At 41.8% G+C, this 26184-nt stretch overlaps 5 protein-coding genes across 6 annotated transcripts; 2 read left to right on the top strand and 3 right to left on the bottom strand.

Annotated features, from left to right (window-relative positions):
• Positions 1-1785: 1785 nt before the first annotated feature.
• LOC6568066 (flocculation protein FLO11) lies at positions 1786-18327 on the top strand. The gene is given in 6 exon segments (XM_043215241.1): positions 1786-1921; positions 12381-14275; positions 14278-15481; positions 15538-16093; positions 16170-17976; positions 18039-18327. Coding segments are annotated over 6 exon segments (5886 nt in total). The 3' UTR covers position 18327.
• Positions 18328-18623: 296 nt separating this feature from the next.
• On the bottom strand, positions 18624-19444 carry LOC6568067 (tRNA-specific adenosine deaminase 2). The gene has a single exon (XM_001994883.2). It carries the CDS (start codon positions 19331-19333, stop codon positions 18851-18853), a length of 483 nt encoding a protein of 160 aa, XP_001994919.1. The 5' UTR covers positions 19334-19444; the 3' UTR covers positions 18624-18850.
• A 184-nt stretch (positions 19445-19628) lies between these two features.
• On the bottom strand, positions 19629-21094 carry LOC6568068 (single-strand selective monofunctional uracil-DNA glycosylase). Its single transcript, XM_001994884.2, has 2 exons — positions 20289-21094; positions 19629-20232 (listed from the first exon to the last, which is right to left on the bottom strand). The coding sequence occupies exons 1-2, from the start codon at positions 20601-20603 to the stop codon at positions 19705-19707; spliced, it is 843 nt and encodes a 280-aa protein (XP_001994920.1). The 5' UTR covers positions 20604-21094; the 3' UTR covers positions 19629-19704.
• A 177-nt stretch (positions 21095-21271) lies between these two features.
• LOC6568069 (baculoviral IAP repeat-containing protein 5) lies at positions 21272-21925 on the bottom strand. Its single transcript, XM_001994885.3, has 3 exons — positions 21778-21925; positions 21537-21716; positions 21272-21462 (listed from the first exon to the last, which is right to left on the bottom strand). The coding sequence occupies exons 1-3, from the start codon at positions 21907-21909 to the stop codon at positions 21334-21336; spliced, it is 441 nt and encodes a 146-aa protein (XP_001994921.2). The 5' UTR covers positions 21910-21925; the 3' UTR covers positions 21272-21333.
• A 565-nt stretch (positions 21926-22490) lies between these two features.
• On the top strand, positions 22491-26118 carry LOC6568070 (protein fem-1 homolog C). Of its 2 annotated transcripts, none has more exons than XM_001994886.3 (5): positions 22491-23005; positions 23243-23565; positions 23630-24804; positions 24862-24990; positions 25061-26118. In XM_001994886.3, exons 1-5 carry the CDS (start codon positions 22824-22826, stop codon positions 25283-25285), a joined length of 2034 nt encoding a protein of 677 aa, XP_001994922.1. In that variant the 5' UTR covers positions 22491-22823; the 3' UTR covers positions 25286-26118. The 2 variants fall into 2 exon arrangements, with proteins under 2 accessions (XP_001994922.1, XP_032596317.1); XM_032740426.2 differs by having other exon boundaries at positions 22569-23005; positions 24865-24990.
• Positions 26119-26184: the final 66 nt, after the last annotated feature.

The following is a 26184-nucleotide window of genomic DNA, read 5'->3' as shown; positions in this document are numbered from 1 at the left end:
CGATTTAATTCACAGCATTTAATAATTGTAAAAATAAAACTTTTTTAATCAAACTTCCTCCGCAAATTTTTAATGAAATAATTACTTGGAGCGAAAGGCGCCAAAAAAAACAAATACATAAATAGTTTTTAGTATTTTAAAATACGAGTCTGTTGCAAAATCGTACTCACTTGTCGTAGTTCGTTTAAGCAAAGAGACCATCAACAATTGTAACTTTTCTTTTGGTGTCAAGAAGCAGTTGAAACTTAAAAGCCAAAGTCACTACCATTGGACTACCATTTTAAACCACCAACAATTGTACGGCTGCACTGTTGCCATACAGCAATCGCTGCCTCATGCTCATCAGCAGAGAACAGGGCCAAAAGAAGCAAAGTAAGACGAAGTCGAAGTCGCCTTGATTTTGCCTCATTTCCAGCTTTACTTTTGAAGTTTTTAATTCTTTGAATCTTAATGACTTCTCGTAATAAGTTTTCATTTCTCGTAATTTCTTAGGTTAATAGAATAGCAGCTACGAGTAAAAATGGAATGACAGTGTGACAGCAAAGCAAAGTTTAAATATATATGTATATTCCATGTATAATTATTATCATGTAAAATATTGAGAATATCGAGTGTAATTTGAATATTCAATAGCGTTGATCACAAACAACTTTAAATAGATTTACGACAATCACTTCAAACAGTTTGAACTTGTCAGACTGTCAGCTTATAGACGAACCCACTGTAAGAACATTGCTCATTGAAACTTTTGTGCTGGCAACAAAGAAAAAAAAAGAGGGAGAAAACCATTATTATTATGAAGTTGACACAAAGTCAGTCAGCGGCAGCATCAGAGAGCTACAAGGAAAAACGCAGACAATAATAATGACAACGAGGACGATGTTGAGTCCTTGTCCCTGGTATGCCCAGCTACGAATGCTATTCAGAAGGAAGCTGTAGAAATGCATAAAAGTTGACTATATAAAACGCAGCAGGACCTCAGTTGACATTTATGCAATCCGCCCGCTCTAGCTTAAACTTACAAACTGGCCAAGTTGTGAGAGCGAGCAAGTAAAAAAAAATCCAAAAGTAAGCCGACTTGAAAGAAATCCAACTAAGAACCGCGTTAAATACTTCGGCCGGGCAACTAAGCCCACGTCCACGTCCTTCGCGGCTGTGGCTAATCATAAATTCCAAAGCGGCAAAAGTGCAACGCAGTAACAATTAACTTATTAAATGGGCTTTGGGGCCAAAACAAAAGCCAACACGGCCAAGGGAAGCGACAGCGCAAAAGGAAGTGCGAGCGCAAATTGTGAAAATGAAGGCAAGTGGGGCGTCAAGATGGCCAAGCAACGAAAAGTAGAGGACTGTGAACGGAAATCACAAGAAGCATCAGCACCAAGCCACTGTCATGAGCACGCCTCTTGCCACGCCCGCACAATTGTCCACATCTTCGTGTTACTTGGCCACGTGGCGTATAATTCATTTAACTGCTACATCTTCAAAGTGTTTAGTAACGCTTCCTTGATTGCCAGCGACATTTCCTAATTAGTGAAATTGATTTGGAATTTATGATGCGCAAAAAGCCTGGCTTTCCAACATCAGTCCGACTCTCTAATTGAAAACTAATGTTTTGCATAGTTGTTCTATTTTACTGGCAGCTGTTTACAGAAATGTCATATCAAACGTATTCTTATTGTTGCATATTACATACATATATATATAATAGAATTTCTATTTTTTTTTTTGCTCAACTCTTCCACTTTTCTTTGCAGTTGTTGTGACATTTTGGCAACATAAAACGCAATGGCGCCAAAGATGACGCCATTTTCGCTGCTCGACAAAATGGCGACGACGAGAACGCTCGCATCTTTAACGGAAATACGCTGCCTGTGCCGATTGCTCCTGCTCTGCGCTTGCATTGGCGCCGCAACCACTCGAGGTAAAAATAGTTTCAATTTCAGCATACGAGTATTCACAATCCGACTAATAAAACACACAACGTTCATGCCGTGACATCTTATCCATTTTAATAAATTGAGAGGCTCTCGAGTTGGAGCTTGTGTTGGCATTACTAATTAAAATTCGAAAGCTAAACATAATTCCATTAAATGGTTCTTATGCAAACATTAGTTGTGTTATTTAGAGAATTGAAAAGCCACATGGCATAAACGGATTTTGTACTACATGGATATATTTTATTTTTGTGTACAAATAAATTCATGCAGCATACATGCAAATCTTTATGCGGACAATAGCCACATTTTTGCATTTGTTGGTCAAAAATGAATGGGAAAAATTCATTTGGCACAGACATCAAAGTGTTACCAGCGGCGTATTGCGCGAAAACTAATTATCTGTCAAAATCATATTACCAAACAAGAGCAGAGATATTGTGCATTTCTGTGATATTTTTCCTCCGGATATATGCGAATATTATTAATTAAAATGTTGAAAGTGGCTTGTTTGTGTGTATGAAACACAAGTGGTGTGTGCGGGCGTTTCATATGACATATTGAAATTGTGGCATCAAATTGTCAATTTTGGTACACTACAATTATGGGATTGTTTGCTTAAAGTCAAACATTACTTTGAAGCCAGGCTCATCTTGACATCATATAATTGATTTCATATATCCTTTGACAACCTTAAGTCACAATTCCTAAATCTAAATCACAAAAATCATAGCACTGTTATAATTGCTCAATGTCAATAAAAACAAACAGACTTTTACTGACTCTTTCAGTTTGCAACTCGCTTTCCATTCACTATTTAAAATTTAAATTCAATTTCAAATATGTGTGATATCAGTAAATTGAAATACATCATAAATATACTGTACGATTAAGCAAATTATTGAGCGCAAAAAAAACGGAAATACAATGAACTGAATGCTGACTAGGTCCTGCCAATGAAATATAAGTGACAAAATCACAAAGAGAATTTTATCCGGGGTTTACATTGACTTTTGAAATCGACAAACTGAATCCTTCGTCTCGTCACACAACCGCGACAACCAAGGCAACAACAATAACAAAAAATCGCTTTAATTGGTCAAGTAGAGTGTGCTTGGCTTTGCAATATCCTGCATGAAGTAGGTTATATATAAATTCGTAAATAACTTTTGTATTATAACTAATGAAAAGCGATATATGCTTTATCAATGAACTTACTTGGCTGTTATTGTTTATGTGTTATAGATGTCAACTTCTACTTCTGTTTTATTATACCCTCTTGAAACAATATCATTGGTACAGAGTACAACATAACGATGATAAATTTATCAAAAACTTGCATCTATGTATGACACATCATGCATATACATACAGAAAAGCTCACATTACACTCAGTACTCGATGCTTGCACAGCATGAGATAAAAAAAATTGCAATTGTGATGCAACGAATGCGGATCACGTGATTGCCATGGATATGCCAGAGGATGCTTGCTGCTGCTCCCTCCGCTGCTGTTGCTGCTCTTACTGCTGCTGTTGCTGCTGTTACTGCTGCAGACGGCGCGACCAGGCAGCTCATGGCAATTTCATAGCCATATTGCGACAATTTTTATTAAAATTTAGAATTTTTCAATTTATTTAGCACTTCTCTGGGGCGCTGTCTGTGAACGTATCTCAGCACAAAACCGATGCGCCTCGGCTTGACTTTCAGGGTGCTGTTTGATTTGTTGCAGCTGCATGATATTGGTCAGCAAAAAAAAAAAAAAAAGAAAAGAAAATACAAATAAAATACAAATGGCAACGGACACCGTACGTGATTTGAATTTTGCAAGCTGCACCGTTTCATTTACCCCTTCCCGAAAGTCAGCATTTTGTTTGTTATTTAAAAGTAAAACGACAGGCAGCTTAAATGCTATCCGAGCTGGCCAACAAGAATTTAAAATTCAATTAGCCATTACGATAATAATGATGGCAACTGCTATCCTTGCTGCTTTTACCAGTTGTGGAACTTAAATGGGCAAAAAATCCAACAATTGCAGACACAAGCAACTCCCCGGCGGCCACAAGGAGCAGCAGCACACTGCCTGTCTGTGCCAATGCATGCCGGAATCAATGAAATGAAATCTGCAGTCGCGCACGAAACAAGTGGGTGAAAGCAAATTAGAAATTGCAAAAATGGCCGAGGCATTTGCCGCCAGGCATTTGCCATTTGTTTGTTATTGGTCCTTGTTATTGTTTTTTTTGCACTCGTTCTGATGACTGTCGACACGCTGATAAGTGTTACAGCCCATGGCTGGCAGCTCCAGGCGATTGCCGGATCCTGTTTGTCTTCCCGTCTAGTCGGCTTGTGGCTCGCTGGGTAATGCATTGACCCAGGCAAATGCTAATTTTATTATGACAAATGCGAAAAAGTCGAAGAAAAAACTTGTACACAGTGTTTTTTCCTGGATTTGTTCACTCTGTCAAGTCAAGTGATTCAGATACTTGTTTAATAAGCTTCAAGCGCTGCTTAATCCATGTGATGTGTGCTGTCATGAATCATTGATTCGTTAACGCAAATGATGCTCACTTCACGCTGCGATCACAGTCAGCCACCGTCTTACACATCATTTTATCTCCGCTTGGGGCAATAGCACTAATTTGTAATTACCTTACAGAAAGCAAACAGGAGCCAGACAGGCGTATAACTTAAGCCGCTGACTGTGAGCGCATAATTGAAAATGATCGGACGAAACAACGATAGGCTGGCTGGGCCAGCTGCCTAGTAGCTACGCTTAACTTAAGTAGACATTTAGTTGGCATTGCAGCAACGCCTACCGAGGGGCCCTTGGAGTCTGGGTCTGGGTCTGGCTAACAATTGTTGGCACAACTTCAACACCATTGCCAGTCAACAAATTATTTAACAAACCATCCTAGAATCGAGCATGCAACCAAGTTGAATCTGCGCCTGCGTACACCCTTCCACCTTCAGCTGTCAACTCTAATCTAAATAAGCGATTTGTCTGCGCATAACTCTGATGCCTTAACCGGATTGCAGGCTCCAATGTGAGTGTGGCATGCAACCGCATCGTAGTCGCAACAGTTTGTCCAGCCCGACTAAATAATAATTTGTATAATTTATTCGTGGAACTCAAGGCGGCAGTTCAGAAATTTATAGCGCGATAGCTTCTTATGGCCAGCTGCGTAGTTGCAGAAAAAATACCTTCAACTGATACTACGCTTATAAATAATTAACACGTGCATTTGTTGTTGGCACTTGGACTTTGGAATTTGCATTGTAATTGGAAATCTGTTGTAGCCAGCTTGTTCTTGCTTTTTATGGTACTTTGTTGACTTACACGATGGTAGCGAAATTACGCAGTTTCCGACTGGCATTTGAAATCTTCAGCATTGCGTCAGCTGCTGGAGTCCCTTCCTTCTATTGTCTGACAAATTTTAATATGCGCTTTCAAAGCGGAGTACATAACACTCAGCAGCTTAGAATACAGCTTCCGTGACCTCGGGCCTTTCTCTGATGCCAAGCCTTTTGTCTACAGCCAACTCTGAGTCACTTCACACTTGAAATGTGTCTGCCCAATTGTTATGTGACTAAAGCGTTTAACTTTAATAAAAATGTTATTGACCTCGACAGAAGGCATTCAGAATTAAACGCATTTCAAATGGATAGTAAGTTAAGAGTGAATCAGTACACAGGTAACAAGCCATAAGGGATATATATATGCATATGGGAGTATACGCTTGTTTAGTACGACTAAGTCAATATATTCATGCCTAAATGTCCTTTAGCTTCAGACCATACCAAGTAAGTTTTGTTAATAGGTTAAAGAGTTCAGTGCAGTGATACGCATCATCAAATAATTGAATTAATATTATATATCAGGCACACACTAATATCGCTTCAGTGCAACATAAGTCATTATGTTCATGCGCCTTAACGAAATAAGTCCGAAACAGGCATCCACTATTCCCTGATCGACTTAGTTGTGGTAATTGAGGACAACAATACAAAAACAATATGGCAACAAGAACAGAGCGACAATCAAGCAACTATTGGTGCCGGCTGCTGTTCAGAATTCACAGATATGCCTCACTGCCGCAATGTCAGTTCGGAGAAATTTAAATCATTGTTAACTATTCATTTGTCATGTATTACCGCAGCATTGCTGGTTCTCCTCGTGCCTCACAGTGGCGGCATCAATTGTTCATGTTACTATCAGTAGAACTTCATGAGGCGACTCGAAGACAATAGACCCCTTGAAGGCAGCCCGACACAATCAGACAATTTCCACTCACTTTCCCCCACACACCTTTATCTTGCTGTCTCCCTTAATTCAAGCATGTTATCCTATCGGAAGCATTCAAGCCACGGGTGGGCGCCTCAACTTTTACTCCTGTCTTTATGTCTGATTGTGTAGGTGTGTGTGTGTATATGTATTCCATGTAAAAAGCAAGCAGCTGCCACACACACACACATGCACGTTCTGCTGCTGCTGCTGCTAGTGAAATTGTTATTATTCTAGTGGTATTGTTGCAGCTTAATTGAAAATATTGTAAGTACAACGTTACGTTTGTTTGTGTGTGTTTAGTAATCGCTTGCAGCATTCCGTTGCGCCGCACTACAAATGAAATTAATTGAATACCCCCGGGCGGCACACACATAGCCATACACACACAGCCGCACACACATATTGCTTAATATCTAACTAACGAACACCTAACTTTTAACGCCTAATAACTGCCGGCTATTGACATTGGCCTTTTGTGAATGGGCCAACTCTGATGAACAATGTGTGGCGAACAATGAATGACAACTTTAAAGTGGGCATACGCAAGTAGACTGCAGTGCTAAATCAATAACCGATCCTCATATTGAGCTTATATTGAATATACATACCTTATATTGAATATACATACCTTTGATGGGTTGACAAAGTTTTGACTCACTTGCTGTTGGCCATGTTAATTTAACCATGTAGAAGCACAAAGTTTTAATTACGACGTACATGTACAGAATATATTTTAGTCAAGTGCCTCTTGATTATCGGATTTTATATTTTTGTAGCTATTTAAATGTTTAACATGTGTATAATTATAATTAGCGGCTTTCTGATTTATGTTGAGTGCAGACAGGAAAACAAGCAAACTAAAAATAAACATACAATAATCATTTGAATTACATGTCGATTTTGGCTGATATGAAATGCAGCTGAAATTGCAATTAGTTAGAAAGCTGTGATATATTTACATCAATTAGTTAGTTCAAATGTAAACATAAACTTTTATATGACATATGTCAAAGCGCCTGCTTAGTTTAACATATGAGCTGCCCAAGCCCACGCAATTCCATCATTAGCTTTCTGGGCAAATTAGAATGCAAACGCAATTCATTACATGACCAGGAACAACCTGCTTAATACAGTGAACACACCCAAATGCCCAACGTAAACTGGCTGCTAACATGCCAAAATCCCATACCATAAAGTGAGCGGCCATAAGCAGGTCAGGCACAACTCCAATGATAATAATGCAGCCGAAAGAGGTCAACATAAAATGAAGTAACTAAACCCGGGACTCGACAACGACAACAAAATATAAACCCAGTGCTGGACAAGACAATCACGAACCCGGTAGACAACTGGCAACTGGCAACTGGCTACAAAGTGGCACGTTTTAGGTATACAGCCGATTCATGAACTTTCACCTTCGACGGTGCTTTGGGTGCAGTAGTTGAGGCTAAGACGTAGCCAGCCCATCGCTACTTTGTCTAAAAGCCCTTATGCTTCCGGCTTTCATTATAATTTTGAGCAAGCTCAACGGCGCACATTGTCTCAGCGCGTGCTTGGGCCCTTTTATGAGTAATTTGCTGTTGTTGTTGTTTTATATGTACATGCAATTAAATTAAATATTTAACTTAATTACATGAACGAACTAACACGTCGTCGTCGTCGTCGTGCTGCACGCATCTGTTGAGTCCCGGGAACGTTGAGTCATCGAGTCATCGAGTCGTCGACTTGTCGACTTGACGTCTCCCTGGGCCTGGGCCTGTCCAATATGACAACGCTCAATAATGCAGCATGATTGTAAGCAGTAATGAAAGTCAATTGTAACAAAGACAGGACCCAGTCCCAGCCTAGATACTGTCACTTGCTCCATTGCACTATATGTGTGTATGTATGTATATATAGTTGTAGTTAGGTCAGGTTGAAAGTACCAAGATTTTTACCCCATCGTCTTGACTATAACCGTAATGACAATTTTGCTTACATTTTGCGCCACTGCTTGCTGCTGTTGGTTAATTGAATTTCATGTAGTTTAATTGAGACGAACGTGATTCTAACTAAAAGCGCTTTATGTTTAACTTAGCAGCAGCCAGGCCAGGCTGGTAGGCAAGCGTGCAGGCAGGGAAAACTTCCTTAGTCGGCAGCAGGACTTCAATAGATGGCTAGCATTTTGTGCCGCCTCAACTACTACTTAGATGACATGATGAGCTCGGATGCTTTCAAGTTGTTGAAATTCATATTAATTGCTGCCAAGTCGAAAGTAATTTCCATTAAAATGTGCTACAACGACAATTTAAATATTTAATATTTTTATGGCAGCTGTCGACAATTTCTTGCCGAGTTTATTCACCAATGAATTATGCAAGCCAATGAAGAAGTTTGAGCGAAATGGCAACTGTGTGACACGCTGCGTATGAGTAATGGTGGCGAATTTATTGCACTGGCTGGTCATTGCAATGTTTTCAAGGACATCTCCAATATTAAAAGCCTTTCAAGCGCATCGCAGCGCGAAATTCGAACGCAGATGCCGCATCGCATTTCAGAGTAGTAATCGGAGTAAAATGAGAAGCAGCTGCAGCACCAGCAAACGGAATCTCCAACAAGGACAGCTGTTGGAATTAGCGTACAGCCTGCTTTTTCATGCCAAGCCATGATGCGAAGCAACTGTCAGAGCACCGCCAGGCGCACTGTCATCTCCCAAAGAATCTCAAAAAAAATAGTCAAGCTGCATAATAAATTGAATTTCTCCTTGCTGGACATTTGGCGCATTTAAGGCAACGACATAGACACACACTTCAAAACAATTTCAAACACTCGCATCGTCCGTCATCGACTAGCAAATATCCTACAATTTGTCTACAAGTGCATAAAATAGACTTTGTCTGCTATTATATGAGTTATTTGAAACATTCAATTAAAGTAAAATAGGTAAATTTATATATAGAAACAATTAAAGATAAAGAGTTTAAGGATCGCAAAGACCCGTTTTCTACTTCTGTCTGTAAATGACATTTAGACATCTTTCGTTGACATATCCTTTTCACGTGTACAAGGGTATATAGAAATACTATATTCTCTTGCCATCTCTTTTTTGCTATGTCTCTGTCTTTCGCGTTTTCTCTATGGGAAAACAGTCGACGCCATTCTGGCCGCACACGTACGTTGTCTAACATGAAGTTGGCGACAAAATTTCACCAGACGCAAATGAAATTACAAACAAGCCCAGAAGCAACAGCAGTAGTAGCAGTAATAGCAGCAGCAGATGCCATGGGAGCAACTAACTTGGACAGCAGCTCAAAAATCCAAATATCATATTTACAACATGCAACTACAACTGCCACTACTACGACTACTTGTACAAAGCGAAGTTAACTTTTAGCATGTCGGAATGCAATGATAAAAGGCAAAATGAAAACTGACATCTGAATTATTTTATTTTGTCATCGCCAACATTTATACGGAAAGAAATGAGAGAACAAGTTTATTGTGTTAGTCTGGTCGCAATCAAATCAAAATCAAATTAACTTCAAATTTGGCAAAAAACTGAGCTTCTACTTATTAACGCAATTGCTGATAGTAAACACGTTACTTTATTTAACATTAGGCACACTATTTTCAAGGGTGTCAATAACTATTTACACGACCACTATTCAAATCTATCTATCTTTTTCTATTATTGGGCGTAAGTAATCTGGCTCGCTTTAATTTAACTTCCCCAACGTATACACAGCATGTACATAAGCTATATACAAAATATTCACCTCTCAACGATTTGGCATGTGCACCGCAACTTAATGTGCCCCAGGTTAGGACGAGTGTAACTTAATTTGAAACATAATGCTTAAACTTTTGATAACTCATTAAGCGCCATTATGTAACATAGTTTTATAACACAAGACACGCCCAAAGCGCAAATGATATGCATAATTAGTTTCACCGAAAACCCTAAACGATTGCGGTAATTGTCAAGATAATCCAAAAAAAAAAAAAAAACAAACAAAAAAACAACAAGGCTACATTTGACAATTTGTTCTTGCTCTCCATATCACTCTCTCGCTTGGGCATTCCTTGCCTCGCTTTCGCAGTAAACACAAAAAGAGAGCAAACAATGTTTTAATTTGTCAAATTTAAATTTAAATTGCCAACACACCAACGAACAACTGCACAAAACCAAACCCACACCACAAACCGTACACCCACCCCTCCCCCTAGCGGAGATGCCAAGTTGTCGCGCAAATTGTACAAAAATTTGTTGGCCAACCAAGGAAGCTTTATGGAGGGTATCCTCTTTATTATGACCATAATAAAAACAGACAGCGGCCACGCTCAATAAATATTTAATTATAAAACGAATGGAAAAAAAAAGTTTAATTACTATTTGTCATTTGCTTAATAAGTGACACTGTGCTAGCCAAAAATTCTGCATGCCAACGCCAAAATGGCAAACTGCTGAAAGGCAACAGCGTATATATTAAGCTTTTATAACTACATTTACTGAGCCATAATATGCTTTAATGCTGCAAATTGAAATTTTAACGCAACAACCTACTCATTTTTGGCACTGTCTGTCTGCCTGTCTGCCTGCCTGCCAGTCTGCCAGCTCCGCGAACGTGGCCTATACAAAGTTATGCATGTATTTGCGGCCATTCTCTGTGGTCAGAATGTGGCTGGGCCACGTTACGCCTGTCGCCTGTTGGGCGCCACATAAGTTTGCGGTCGCTCCTTTTATTTCATTTTGCATAAGTTCTAAAGTACACATTATATATAATTAAAATCACAAAACGGTCAATTTCGCCTCAGCAGCGACAACCCGTCGAATACCCTGCCCTGAGTAATAGCTCCGGCACTCGGGCATCATGCATGCTCCAGTATTTGTATTAAAATTGTTTGTTTGTACACACTGTGAGCCCCAAGTTGGGACTTCGTTGCACACCACCTTGAAACCGGGCATCACCAGTGAAAATTGTAATGTCTACAACATATAATATTAAAATACTACATGATATGAATGTTTAATTGTTTATATTATAACTATTATAGAATTAATACTTTTTCTTATATTTAATGGATTTATCAGAATGTTTTCGTTTCATAACTGAAAATATTTCAATTATTACATCAACTCTAAAAGAATAAAAAAAAAACCCCTTTCAAGATTTATGAATACTTATGTCTTAGCGAAAATAAACCGTCGCCATCTTTTTGCGTTGGTAAATTTCAATTCTGCTTTCTTACACAGCTCATAATTTTTAATAATTTATATTTTGCAATTGTGAATAGCAGGACTGTGTATGCTGTATATGCCCACATTAGCCATAATTAAGCTTAATGGCCCTGGGATTTGGCAATTTTGGCACAATAAATGGACGTATTTGGTTTAGGGCACGTTGTCGAGCCATAAAGCATTGGCTTTGGCTTACAAGCTCCAATAAAAATCACACAGTGACTGATGCAAATTTATGCCTAGCCTAGCCTAGCCTGGCCTAAGAGCGCGCTTACAATGTTTTTGCCAGATTTGCATGCGGCAACAGCCATTTGGTCTATAAGGACACGCCCCACCTAACAAAAAAAAAAAACAAATTAAAATGAAAATAATGTGGCAAATGGAGTGGCGGGTATGCGGATGCTAAAAAACATGCACAATTCATTTTCAAAATGAATTTGTTCCGCTGAAACGTCCATAAATGCATTTAAATTTATAGGAATGCGCGACAGCAGTATCGACGTCACTAGAAGAAACGAAGCAACGACACAGTAGAAAAATAAACGAAAAACAAAAAAACAACAAAAAAAGCACTCACCCATTGAATGACAATAAATTATCAATTTTATTTTGACAGCGCGAAAAATCCCGTTACGAACGAAGCAAAGTACGAGCGCAAAATGTCACACAAAATTGAGCGAAATATATTCGGGCGGGGCATTTGTGACAGGATGTTTCAGTTCAATGGTTTGTTCCATCGACCGATTCTCAATTGCCTGCACTTATGTATACATGCATATCTATATCTGCATATAGCTATATCTATTGAAAATGATTGGGCAAAAAGCGAACTCAGCACTTGATTTGTTGGGCGTAACCATATTAATTTATATGCTTAAGCGCCAATGCCTAAAACTAAAACTACAAATAAGACTAAAACATGCAACACTTGACTTTTATTGCAGACATTCCATCTTCATCAGTCTATACACGATACGCCCCCGATGACGCTGCCTTCTATTGCCCGGAGGAGGGCATGTTCCCCGATGACTATGACTGTCGCATCTACTATCGCTGCGAGCAGCACACGGAGTACTACATCAAGCCATATATGTTTGCCTGCAAACCGGGGACAGTCTTTTCGCGTGTCCTGCAATTGTGTATGCCACCGATGTTGGCTGGACGCGAGGAGTGCATTAACGAAGTCGACAGCAGCGATACCGAGACGGACAGCCAATTGGCGTATGATGGGCTCGTCAATAATACGAATGGACATAATGCTTTGCTTAACAGCGTTGTCACACCCGCGGCCCTTGAGCTGCACACCTATGCGACGGCAAATCGGTTGCCCACAAATTATGGATTGACAGGTCTGAATGGTGTTTCAGTCATATCCTTCTCGAGCTCATCATCTTTGCGCTCGGCAGATGGTGGTGTGGCGTGCGAGGATGATGGATTTATGAGTGATCCTGCTGACTGCACCGTGTTCTATCGCTGCATCTCGAATGGTCATGGCTATAATAAAATCGGTTTTCGCTGCTCGGAGGGCACCGCCTGGGATGAGTCACTTCAGTTGTGCAACTATATGGTTGAAGTACGTCTTAGTGGAGGCTGTCGCAGTCAGGCCGATCCGCTGAGTGATGAACAAACAGCGACACAGTCATCACAAATGAGCCATCAGAATACCACATCATCATCGGCATCGTCCAGCAGTCAGCAGAGTTCGTCGACAAGCTCCTCTTCCTCGTCGAGTAGTTCAAGCTCTTCCACCAGCTCATCAAACCAACACGAGTCCAGCAGTTCCAGCTCAAATCAGGAGTCCTCCACAGCGAGCAACAGTCAACAATCTATGTCAGAGAGCTCAACGAGTAGCAATCAGCAATCGAGTTCGAGTTCCTCAAACCAAAGCTCTGGCAACAGTCAGTCATCAAACAACAATCAGAATCAAAACTCCAACAACCAAGGCGCTAGCAGCAATCAGAATTCAGGAAGTAATCAATCTTCCGGTGCCTCCAATAACCAATCAAATCAGAGTAGCAGTAAGCCAACTTCAGGCGAGTGTGAAGACGAGAACACCTATATTCCCGATCGAATGGACTGCGCCAAGTTTTACAGATGTCGTCTTGATAGCAATGGAAATTTAGAGAAGGTTCCATTTACTTGTGGTCCTGGCACCGTTTGGGGTCAAGAGGAGAAGGTTTGCGTTCTACCCACCGATGATCAAAAGAAACAATGCAATATGCAATCTGGCTCTTCTAATATCGGCAATAATCAAAGCGGCAACAGCACATCCAGTGGCAGCAATGAAAGTTCATCAGCAAGTGGCAATCAATCAAGTAGCTCTAGCTCCGGTTCGAGCAATAATAATAATAACAGCAATCAATCTGGCAATCAGCAAGAATCATCCACATCAAGTAGCAATCAATCTTCCAACAGCCAACAAAGCTCGTCAAGTAACAATCAAGGCTCATCTTCATCATCCAGCTCGAATAATCAGTCGTCCACATCGTCAAGCTCTTCAAGTTCGCAGACAACAACATCAAAGCCTCCAAATCCTGACGGAGAATGTAAACACTCGGAAACATATTTGCCCGACAAAAAGGACTGTGCCCGTTTCTATCGCTGTGTGGATAATGGCAATGGTGGCTATAACAAGATTGCTTTCGATTGTGCTCCAGGTACAGTTTGGGATCCCGACTCAAAGGGCTGCAACCATCCAACGGATGTTCAGAAGAAGCAGTGCAAGGCTATGGCCAGTGGCCAAGGATCATCATCTAATCAAGGATCATCGTCCAACCAAGGATCGTCATCAAATCAGAGTTCGTCTTCTAATCAAGGCTCATCATCAAACCAAGGTTCGCTCACTCTAATCAAGGATCATCGTCGAACCAAGGATCATCTTCAAGCCAAGGATCCTCTTCTAATCAAGGATCATCCTCTAATCAAGGATCATCCTCTAATCAAGGATCATCCTCCAATCAAGGATCATCCTCTAATCAGGGATCTTCATCCAACCAAGGATCGTCATCTAATCAGGGATCTTCATCCAACCAAGGATCGTCATCTAATCAGGGATCTTCATCCAACCAAGAATCGTCCTCAAACCAAGGATCATCTTCTAGCCAAGGGTCATCGTCTAACCACGGATCCTCTTCCAGTCAAGGATCATCTTCTAACCAAGGGTCATCTTCTAATCAAGGATCTTCCTCCAATCAAGGATCGTCTTCTAACCAAGGATCATCTTCTAATCAAGGATCTTCCTCCAATCAAGGGTCATCTTCCAACCAAGGATCGTCCTCTAATCAAGGATCTTCTTCCAACCAGGGATCATCCTCGAATCAAGGATCCTCTAATGCTTCTAGTACTACACAGAAACCGTTCAAGCCAGCAACGAAATGTGAGAGCGAAGACACCTTCCTAGATGATAAGGAAAACTGTTCAAAGTTCTATCGTTGCGTTAATAATGGCAAAGGTGGTTTTATGAAAGTATCATTCACATGTCCACCAAACACAATTTGGCATCCTGAAGCCAACAGCTGCGATCATCCATCACAAGTTGACATGCAAAGTTTGAAATGTAAGCGGTTCAGTCCAGGACAACAGTCAAGTAGCAGCAGTAGCAATACCAGCAATAACCAACAATCATCTTCGAGCAGCTCTTCAAGCTCCGCATCTGGCAGCAGCTCGAGCTCATCAACATCAAGCTCAAGTAACTCTGGTTCGTCATCGGCATCAAAACCGTCTGGTAATTGTGCTGTAAATGGCCAATTCCTCGCCGATGTGAATGACTGTGCCAAGTTCCATCGCTGTGTAGACAATGACAGAGGTGGCTTCAACACGGTAGCCTTCTCTTGCCCACCTAGAACTGTATGGGATGCTCAGATTGAAGCCTGTAATCATGCATGGGCCGTGAAAGACAAAAATTGTGCCAACAGTGCAACCACTCAATGGCCAGTAGCATCGGAAACGACGACAAGACCCACCGGGCAACCTGGGAAACCTCCATTGCCAACAACACCGAAACCGACTTCGCAGAAGCCGACTACAGTAGCACCAGAAACGACAAGTCAAGGCAAACCAGGAAGACCTCCATTGCCAACAACACCGAAACCGACTTCGCAGAAGCCGACTACAGTAGCACCAGAAACGACAAGTCAAGGCAAGCCAGGAAGACCACCATTGCCAACAACACAGAAACCGACTTGGGAGAAGCCGACTACAGTAGTACCAGAAACGACAAGTCAAGGCAAACCAGGAAGACCTCCATTGCCAACAACACCGAAACCGACTTGGGAGAAGCCGACTACAGTAGCACCAGAAACGACAAGTCAAGGCAAACCAGGAAGACCTCCATTGCCAACAACACCGAAACCGACTTGGGAGAAGCCGACTACAGTAGCACCAGAAACGACAAGTCAAGGCAAGCCAGGAAGACCACCATTGCCAACAACACAGAAACCGACTTGGGAGAAGCCGACTACAGTAGTACCAGAAACGACAAGTCAAGGCAAACCAGGAAGACCTCCATTGCCAACAACACAGAAACCGACTTGGGAGAAGCCGACTACAGTAGCACCAGAAACGACAAGTCAAGGCAAGCCAGAAAGACCACCATTGCCAACAACACAGAAACCGACTTGGGAGAAGCCGACTACAGTAGTACCAGAAACGACAACAAGTGAAAGCGGGCAGCCTGGAAAACCTCCATTGCCAACGACACAGAAACCGACCTCACAAAAGCCAACTGAACCTAGTGGTAAGGTAAAGTGCACGTCTGAGGGTTTCATTGGAGATCTGGACAATTGTGCCAAATTCTATCGTTGCATTGGCAATGGTAAGGGCGGTTACGATCAGGTACCCTTCCATTGTGCTGCCGGAACCGTTTGGGACCAGGATCTACAAACCTGTAATCACGATTTAAATATGTGCAATCCCATTGTAGAAGAAGGCAATGGTAATCCTACCACAGAGTCTGATAAGGGTCCATGTGACAGCACTACAGCTAAGCCCATAACGACAACCACTATGGAGACAACGATAACACCAAGCACAATGGAAACCACAACAACAAATCGTCCAACAGAGCCGACCACGGACTCAACAACAGAACAGACCAGCACAACCAATCAACCCACAACTATTCAACCCACAACCAATCAGCCCACAACCAATCAGCCTACAACAACCATGTTGACAACAACGGACAAACCGACCACAACAGAATCAACAGGTGAAGCAAATCCATCAACTACAACCATGATCCCTCCAACTACAACACAGATACCCAATTTGCCACCCGGCACCGAATGTAAGGGCGAAGGTTTTATGCCTGATCCCAACAATTGTCGCAAGTTCTATCGCTGTCAAAAGACCGGCGATTCTTACTCAAAACACGAATTCATGTGCCCTAAGAATACCGGTTGGAATGTAGCCATACAGACTTGCGATCACGCCAGTAATGTTTCAAGTTGCTCGGGTCAGACCGATCCTCCAATGGAGGCCACAACCAATCCAGGCATAATCACAACCGAAACTCATCCAGCAAAGCCAACCACTACAGAGACTCCAACGATATCCACAACTGTAACAGTTACAAAACCAACAGATCCTCCAACGAAACCTACAACTGAATATCCTACCACAACCGAAAATTGGATGAAACCGACCGATTCCACAATAAAACCAACTGATTATCCGGGAAAACCCACAGACTATCCCACCACACCCGAAACAAAACCCACAGACTATCCAACAACAAAACCCACCACAACCACAGAAATGTATACAGAAAGTACAACGCGTTTCACCACATCAATGCCCGGCTATCCACCAACAACTGAGGACAACCAAGGGACGACAACGGAGGACAGCAACCAAGGCACGACAAAAGAACCGGAGACTAACTTTAGGTGTCCTTCTGAAGGTTTCCACGCGGATCCGCAGGACTGCAGCATCTACTATCGCTGCACCAAGCATAATGATAACTATCAGGCATACAAATTCCGTTGCTCCAATGGCACCGTGTGGGATTCATCGCTGGAGACGTGTAATCATGCTGATCAGGTGTCTGGCAACTGCTCCTCTGGCAGCATTACCACAACAGGAAAACCATGGACTGAGCAGCCCACAAGCACCAAGGAGCCAATAGTGACAACAGCCAAGCCAGACACAACAACAAAGACTCCACCCAGTCCCACAGATCGCCCAGTCGAATCAACAACCAAACCGATTGAGACAACTACGGAAAAGCAACCGACGAAACCATATCCTGAACCATCAGCAAACACAAGTGCTCCCTGCCCGACAATAACTGAGGAGCAAAGCTTGTTTGTTTGCCCGTCGGGCTTCCGTCGTCATTCCAAAAATTGCGGCATGTTCTACCAATGCAATGAGAATTCCAACTCCAATCTGAATATTGTGCTCTTCCAATGCCCCAATGGCACCGTTTATCTAGAGGGATCGTGTCGCTGCGGTGAACCCGAACCCAACGACAGGTGCAGCAACAAGGGATCATCTCGCACCCAATTGTTTGATGAAGTCATTGATCATTCACTGAATATGGCAAGTACTTTTTTTTAGCAAACACACAGAATTAAATACAATAAATTAAAATCGTTTTCCAGGTGAAAATAAAATCGGAATTGCCGCTTTGTCCGGAGGAAGGACACTTCGCCTTGAACCAGGATGAATGCAGCCAGGTGTTTGTCAAGTGCGTATACTCTCATGAAACGGGACGGATTGAGGGACAAATCAACCGTTGCCCACAAGGATTTGTCTACTGGAATGTGAGTCGACGCTGCGAACAGGCCAGAAAATTGACGAGCTGCATCCCAGCCACATACAATGTGGGCGAGAGTGTGCCGCTGGAGTGGGTGAACATTGGACACAGACGTCGCAGTCTGCGCATTTAAAACATGCATACATACATACATACACACGTAGCATTAATATAGAAATTGTAAAGGCGACGCAATTGTTTGCTGCGCAAGCTCGCCGATATTTTTTTGAGAGCGGCTTGCGCCGCAAATGACGTGCCAAAAGACTAGCTTAGATTGTAGTGCAATTACAAATGTAAGTCAAACATGGGTTAATAATAACAATTTCTGGTGTCGGTACTGTTCGTGATTGTTGGCGAAACTACAATTCCAAAAGAGGAGACATTTGTTCATTTCACAGATAACTTGTAAACATTTACAAAGGGCACAGCCTTATTTTTGTTTGTTTGTAGCAATTTCACGCAGTAATTGTATTTATGTTTATAATTTAAACGTTTTAAACGCCATATTTAGCTTATGTTCTATGCTTAAAGTACTATATAATAAATTAAAACATATACAAAATGTTTACATGAGCTCAAGCTTAAGGTGACTATGGTGTTCCATTCATTTCTCTTTCTATTTCTCTTTTGTTTTTTTCGTTTTTAACTATAAGCACGTTATTTCTTCTTTTTGGCAACTGGTGGCGCCGCCGGATTGTCGCCCTTGTAAAACTCTTTTAGCAGCGTCATGGCCTCCTCTGCGCGCACACCGCCCGTTATGTTGATGCGTTGACCCACAACGGCGGCCACATCAATGACAGACTTGCCACCGAATCGATCATTCTCACAGCCATAGATAATCTCTTTGACGGCTAGCGTGTGCAGCGCTGCCGAGCACATGATGCAGGGCTCCACGGTGACCACAACACTGATTTCGCTGAACACTTGGCGTGCTGGCAAGCGCTTCTCGCGGCAATAGGCCAAGGTGGCATCGATGCAGATGAACTCCGCATGACGTGTTGCATTCCGATGGACATTCACTTCGTTGCCGCCACGTGCGATTACCTTGTCGTCGTGTATAAATACACAGCCGACGGGCACCTCGCCGGCGTCACGTGCTCGCCGCGCTTCCACTAAAGCTTCCTCCATAAATGCGGCCATTTGGCATGGAAAGATCGCGGTCAATTCTCGTGCAAACAAAAACACAGCAGTCAACGACGCCACGACACAAGCATGCAAAAAATAACAAGCAAAAATCAGCTGTTCATCATCCGAATGTTTGGCAGCTCGTTAAGCTATCAATCCTATGGCAGCACTGGCTAAAAATACTGCTTTTATTTCTACCAAGGTGGCAACTCTCTAAGCGAAAAAATGTAAACAAATTTCGAGGGGATTTAATTTTACATACATAATGTATGTATGTCTTGTTATGAAAAATGTTACATTGCAAGAAGTCTTATCTTACAAACCTATGTCTACTGTCATTTATTTTGTGTGAATTTACCTTACAAATATAAATAAATGCAGTTGCTTTATGTCTCATTACGCATAAACTTAATCAAATCGTGCTGCGCCAGAAACGCCTCAGCCTTCTTTGGCCAATTGGTGTTGTTTAACGCCCGTGGCGATGGATGAGGCAAGCGATGGACAGCTACCGATTTACAATAATTTGAACGTTGGAGCACTGTGTGCACATAATCGCCCACTGCCACCACAATCTGCGGACGGAGCAGCTGCAGCTGCTGCTCCAATGCCCCCAGGCACATATCACGTATCTGCTGCTTGTGGACACCTTTCAGCTCGCTGGGCGTAATATTGCGTCCGGCTTCATCGAAGAATGCCAGTGGGCAGAAGTTGTGGACAAAGCACTGTTGCGCAAAAGTGTCCAGACTGCCGTCAGCCAAACGTTCGATCAATCCCCACAATCGCACACCGCTCGGCTCCTCAATCTGGCAATTTAAGCCGTCAACCGCACGCTTTGGATGCAAAACCGGTGGCTGACGCACTTCTCCAGAGAGTTGCATCATTTCACGCACGGTGCGAATGTTGCCAAAGGGTACCTACATACATATACAAATAGAAATAAAGATAATTAAAACAAATGAACAAAACTTACTCCCGTCTGGCCCATGCCATTGGGTCCCGGGTTCATGCCAATGAATATGACGCGCTTCGGTTTGGTCAGGAAGTGTCGCAAATAAGCGCAATGCAAGGCCGCCGCATAATCCACGGGATTGTAGGTGCAACTGAGGTTGGGGGGCAGTTCAAACGTCGAAAGTTGTTCATTTAATGCGCACTCAATTTCGTAGAACTGCATCCAAAATGGTTGAGCAAACAACGCCGATGTTGTTATCCCAGGCAGCGTTGTTGTCTTTGACAAGCTTTGACCCGATGCTGGCGCCGCTTGCTGCTCCAGTTTTCGTTTCAACATAGCAAAAACTTTTAAAAGTTTAAATACATTAAGCTCGCAGTAAATGTGAATAGCTAAAGCCAAAAACAGCTGGCAATGTACAGTGTTGCCTATTTGGCTTCAAAAGTGCGCATCACTGAGTGACAAATGAGCACCACTATTGCATGGGTTAGGACCGATCAGCTGTCTTTGGCTCACTCTGCCGCAGTTATCTGGTCCTCCATGGTCACTTATTCGCGGTGCCACTTTAGCTGCAGGAGTAGTGCGCTCAATGGGACCGGGACACCGGTCCTGAGTCCAGTTGTCCCTGGCGATTTTCTCCTTGATGGCGGCGATGGATAGTTCCGCCTGTTGCTGCAGCCGATTTGTGTTTTTTTTGTTTTGTTTTTATTTATTATTTTTCTTTTGCTTTATATTTATTTATTTTACATTATTTTACTTTATATATAATTACTTAATAATTTATTCACAATTAATTTATTTGAATTTCTTTTTAAATCAATCTTTTCGCAGCGCACGCGCATGCTGTCCTCCTCTTTGTTCTTTTTTCTCTCTTTGCTTCCTTATTTTTCTGAAGGTGGTCCCCATCGATACCCCTCGCCTATCGATCTATCTGCCGACCATTACAAATGTAATCAAACCACATCGCTGTAAATTCAAATGAGCGCAAAATGCAAATTGCAATCAAGCTAATTTTATTGTTATATGTATATATTTATATTAAAATTGAATGTGCACAAATGTAATACTATCAGTGGCTACGTGTGAATTCATTCAGCTTGCTCTCATTCTCCTTTGCGAACTGCGCTTTAAATTGCTTAACGCTCTTTTCAATGCTGCTGTTGACAACAGCGTGAAAAATTTTCAGAAATTGATCCACCTGAAAGACAATTTTTGACATTCACAAGTAAGTTGAGCATTTTGCTATTTGAGTCTTGGAGTCGGAACACTTACAGTCATATCCTTTTCAGCACAACCCAATTTGACAAACTCGCATTGGGGTGCGTGCTTGAGATGCTCCTTCCAAGGATCGTCCTCAGACTCCCAGCCGTCCAGCGTTTTGCCGCACACAAAACATGTGGCCGTGTCATTTTCGCGTTTCGTTCCCGTCCAATAGAAACCGGCCTCGGCCATCTGCATAAGAATCACTATACATTACCAAACTGATTAGGAGGAAATTTAACAACGCGCTTGCCTTGCCAATGCTGCATGCGGACTTTGCTGAGAATGGCCAGTCCTTGAAACTTTCTATGCGATGCTTTTCCAACAAATGCAGACCACGAAACTCATCGAGCTTGGCTAAACTCGGCATAGTTGTTGCATCCATTATTTTGATTGGGATTTTATACAAAAATAAACTATTTTATATTTTATACACACACAGAAGAAAACAAAATGAAATCTGAAGCGTAGCGCCTCTTTACTGCGCCTTGGCAACCCTAGCAGTTTCTATTTAACATAACAATGGCATTAATATTAACATTTGCTAAAATGTTATTTACTGATCTTATAATTTATTTGTGATAAATAATCCCTACTCGTCTCAGCTAATCAAACAAAACATATACAAATACATGTAAAATCCCAATCTTAAAGCAATGGATATGCTATCGAAATACACACTCAAAAGATATTCGGCAGCTATTTAAATTTAACAGACATAATTTGTGACACATTCAAAATGTGATTAAAAAAGGACAAATTTTCACAAAACAGAACATAACAATTTTCTTGTAAATCCATCTGTTTATTGACATTTTCAACTGCAGTTTCGCTTGGCAAGAAAAAATTTGTGAATAGAATTTGTTGTATGCGAAGCTTTTTTAAATTTTTAACATATTTTTTGGTATTTTCCAGCACTGAGCTGGGGAGTGTCCTCAACACTGGCACACTGGGACAGCTGTTCACTCAGTTTTGTCATTTATTGTTGTATTTTTGGGCTACACATAAACATTAAATAAATAAAAATACAAAAATAGTTGAAGAGAACATTATCCGTTTATTGTTTGTTATTGAGTTTTACTTGGTTAATACACGTATTATGTAAAAACTGGCTTCTCATTCACACATTCCACACACATGCAAAATTGATTAGGACAAAAAAAAAAACAAAAAAAAAAGAAAGTGCTTGGGCCACAGAGCGAAAAGCTGAAAGGCCTTGGAAAAGAAACGCGAGCTAATTGGAAAACTCAAAAAGGGAAGCAATCACTAAGAAAAGTTGGCAATGAACTTGTGCTGGCAATGAACTCCAGACTTGAAGGCGCTCAACAGCTTTCGGGGCACACGAGTCCCATGGCCAACGAATGCAAGCAGAGTAATCCCAAATGGGAGTTGACAAAACTTTACAACGAGCTCATCGAGGAGTGCAAACGCAGTCACGAGGAAGCCATCCTGCCACGTTTCCTGCGCCACGAGTTAGAGAAGTATGTACAATATAATAACCATAAATGTTCAAATATCTCGCACGTTTTCCGTGCTCCGATAAGCTGTCTGGCCAATTACCTTTTTAATCAATATTTTGAATTGTTATTATTATTTGATTGTTGTTGTCGCCACTGAGATTGAGGCCTTATCGGAGGTGAACCCACTTAAAACAAAATAAATGAACATTTGAAAACAACATTTTACCTAATAGCACTTCCTCCTTTTTTTCTGGCAAGGCACGCACGAGAGACCCGTCGCGACCTGGTTCGCAAGCAGCGTAATGGCTGTGCTCCACTTTTCATTGCCTGCAAACGTGGCGCAGTTGCGATTGCCGAGTATCTGATAACCATTTGCGAGGCGGACATCGAGCAGCGTGGTCACTTTGAGGTGCCCGAGGACAATAGCTTTCACTATGTGTCCCCGCTCTGGGCAGCTGTCGTCTCTGGCAAGCTGGCTATGGTCAAGTATTTGGTGCGCGTCGGCTGCGACATAAATGCCACATCCGATTCGGGTTCAACGCCGGTGCGCAGTGCCTGCTACATGACACACACTGACATTGGTAAGTGGAATTCCCACTGATAACTTACCGGGTCTTGTATAATTTCTTAATATGCGTTCTGCAGTCAAGTTTCTTGTGGAGAACGGTGCCGACATCAAGAAGCCCAACATCAATGGCGGCACCTGCCTAATCAACTCGGTGCAGTCCGTACAGCTTTGCCTGTATCTGGTGCGCAAGGGGGCGGATATCAATGCACGCGACATACAGGACAAAACGGCTCTGCACTATGCGATACAGGAGCATCGATTGGATACCACCAGAATGCTGATCGAACAGGGGGCCGATCCATTTGCCAAGAGTCGGTATGGTGACGATGCGCTGCGAACGGCGTGCCTGAAGGGCGCTCATCAGATATTCGATTATTTGAAAAAGGAACTCACATATACGGTGGATCGCATCGCCGATGCGCATGAGCTAATGGGCTCCACATTTCTGGACGAGCACAATGAGTCTCGTGTGTGCATTCTGCACTGGCGCATGGCACACCACATTCGTGCCGCCTACACGCCCTACGTTGAGAAGCAGCCAAAGTTTCCGCTGTGTAAGGCATTTGAATATGCCGAAGAATTTACGACGCTTGAGGAACTCGATAATATTGCCACAGATATGGATGCGATGCGTACGCAGAGTCTGTTAATCTGCGAACGAGTGCTGGGACACACCCATAAGGATATGTTGTTCCGTTTGACCTTTAGGGGTGCCTCATATGCCGACTCATTGCAGCTGCAGCGTTGCATCGATCTCTGGAGTCTTCTGCTCGAGATTCGCGTCAATAATTGGTCCATTTTGCATTTTGAGACATGCTTCGCTGCCCAGGCATTGGTGCGCCTCATGCTCGATCTGCATGTACGCAACTCTAGCCACATGCGAAGCGATGCACGCGCTCATTTTATGCATCAGGATAATCTACTGCCCAAGTTCTGGGATGTGCTTGGCGTATTTCAAACGCTTGCCGAGGGCGCTGTTGCGGTCAAGGAGCTGCTGCAGGTGCGTCCCGTCTTCCGGCGCCAGCAGGAGAACTATGACCGTGTATTGCGCTGCTTGGCACATCTCATCTATCTGTTGATCAATACCGTCCACACAGAGGATCAGCGCAAGGTGATTTATGAGACCGTCCACGAGACAGTGGTTGTTGGAAATTTGCGCAGCGCCAGCACAGCAGACACCCTACTACACTTGAGCGCCTCAAGGCTGAATGTGATCAAAAGCGGTTATTTCACCGAAGACAATTTTGCCGATGTAAGTTTTGAGCTGTTAGCTGTTGTCATTTTACCATAATTTATCAATATTCGACAGAAGACTGTGTTTCCCAATGCGGAGGTCATCAAACTGCTTATCGAATGTGGCATTGATGTCAATACGAAAAATGAAGCCAAATCAACCCCATTGCATGTCGCCTGTCAGCCTTACAATTTTGATAACGAGGTTAGCTGAGGATCACGTTCAAACTGATAAAGCAATAATTGAACACTTACATATTTGCCATGTTTTACAGATTGTACACTTGTTGTTGAAGTGTGGCGCGGACATCGATCAGCCAAATCGGGCAGAAAAGCGACCCTATGACTCTATTGCCTCCAATCCCACCAACACCATACCGCTGCTCAACTTCGTCTCGCTGCAGTGCCTGTGTGCGACGGTTCTGAGTAAGCATAAGATATATTATAAGGATCAGTTGCACAAGCAGCTCGAGCAATTTGTGCATGACCATGAGCCTTGAGTGGGTCACATTAATAATTTTGGAAACACATCTCTGTTGAAATTGTTAGTAGGCATATTTAATATTGGCCATATCGAAATTTAACCAGTGTATCTCCTGTTACTTTTAAAACTCTACTATTGTTAACTTATTCGGCTTAATGTAGTTAAAAACTCAATAACGAAACATACAAAACAGAAGAAAATGAAAATGCTGCACAATTATGTGTAGCAAAAGCAAAATGTGTAAGAGATCAACGTGATATTAAATCTGCATAGGAAATGAAATTGAATCATTAATATTTTAGTAAACTTACAAACATAACTAACAGAGAAAAGCAAACCACATGTTCTATGCAGCTGTTCAACTAGTTCATAACAATAAACTGTATACTGTACACATAATCTGCATTCAAATTTATGCCTGAATACTGTAAACACTTACATCATTATATAAACAAACAAAAAAACAAAATATATATATAGTATATATACATATATATATATACAAATACCTAATATTTATACACATTCGAATAGAATAACTAATTTATTACATGTTAACAAATTGAAATTAAACTCCAAATGCAATATTGTAAAATGTTAGTGGGCCAAATTGAAAAACTTATCTCGCTCTAGTTGGCTTTAAAAAAGGGAACTTGCTTTAAGAACATTGCCTTTTTGTTTTCCAAATAACTGCAAAAGTTAGTGCCGCCTAAGGCACTTGCTTCTCTATCTGTATTAAACTTGTGTGTCAGTATTGACTCGTTTTTGTATATATATAAGTGTATTAACGCAAACGTAAAATCGAATCTAATCAATAAATCAATAGTTTACAGTTTACTGACAAATACAGCGAAACATTCTTTTTTTGGGCGACAACCAAAATATTCCACGTCAGATCTTAAAATAGTTTTTATC

This window comes from Drosophila grimshawi, unplaced genomic scaffold (assembly GCF_018153295.1).
Source record: "Drosophila grimshawi isolate 15287-2541.00 unplaced genomic scaffold, ASM1815329v1 contig_311, whole genome shotgun sequence".
Lineage (NCBI taxonomy): Eukaryota > Metazoa > Arthropoda > Insecta > Diptera > Drosophilidae > Drosophila > Drosophila grimshawi.
Note: the sequence above shows the minus strand (reverse complement) of the source record. Positions and strands in the feature narration are given on the sequence as shown.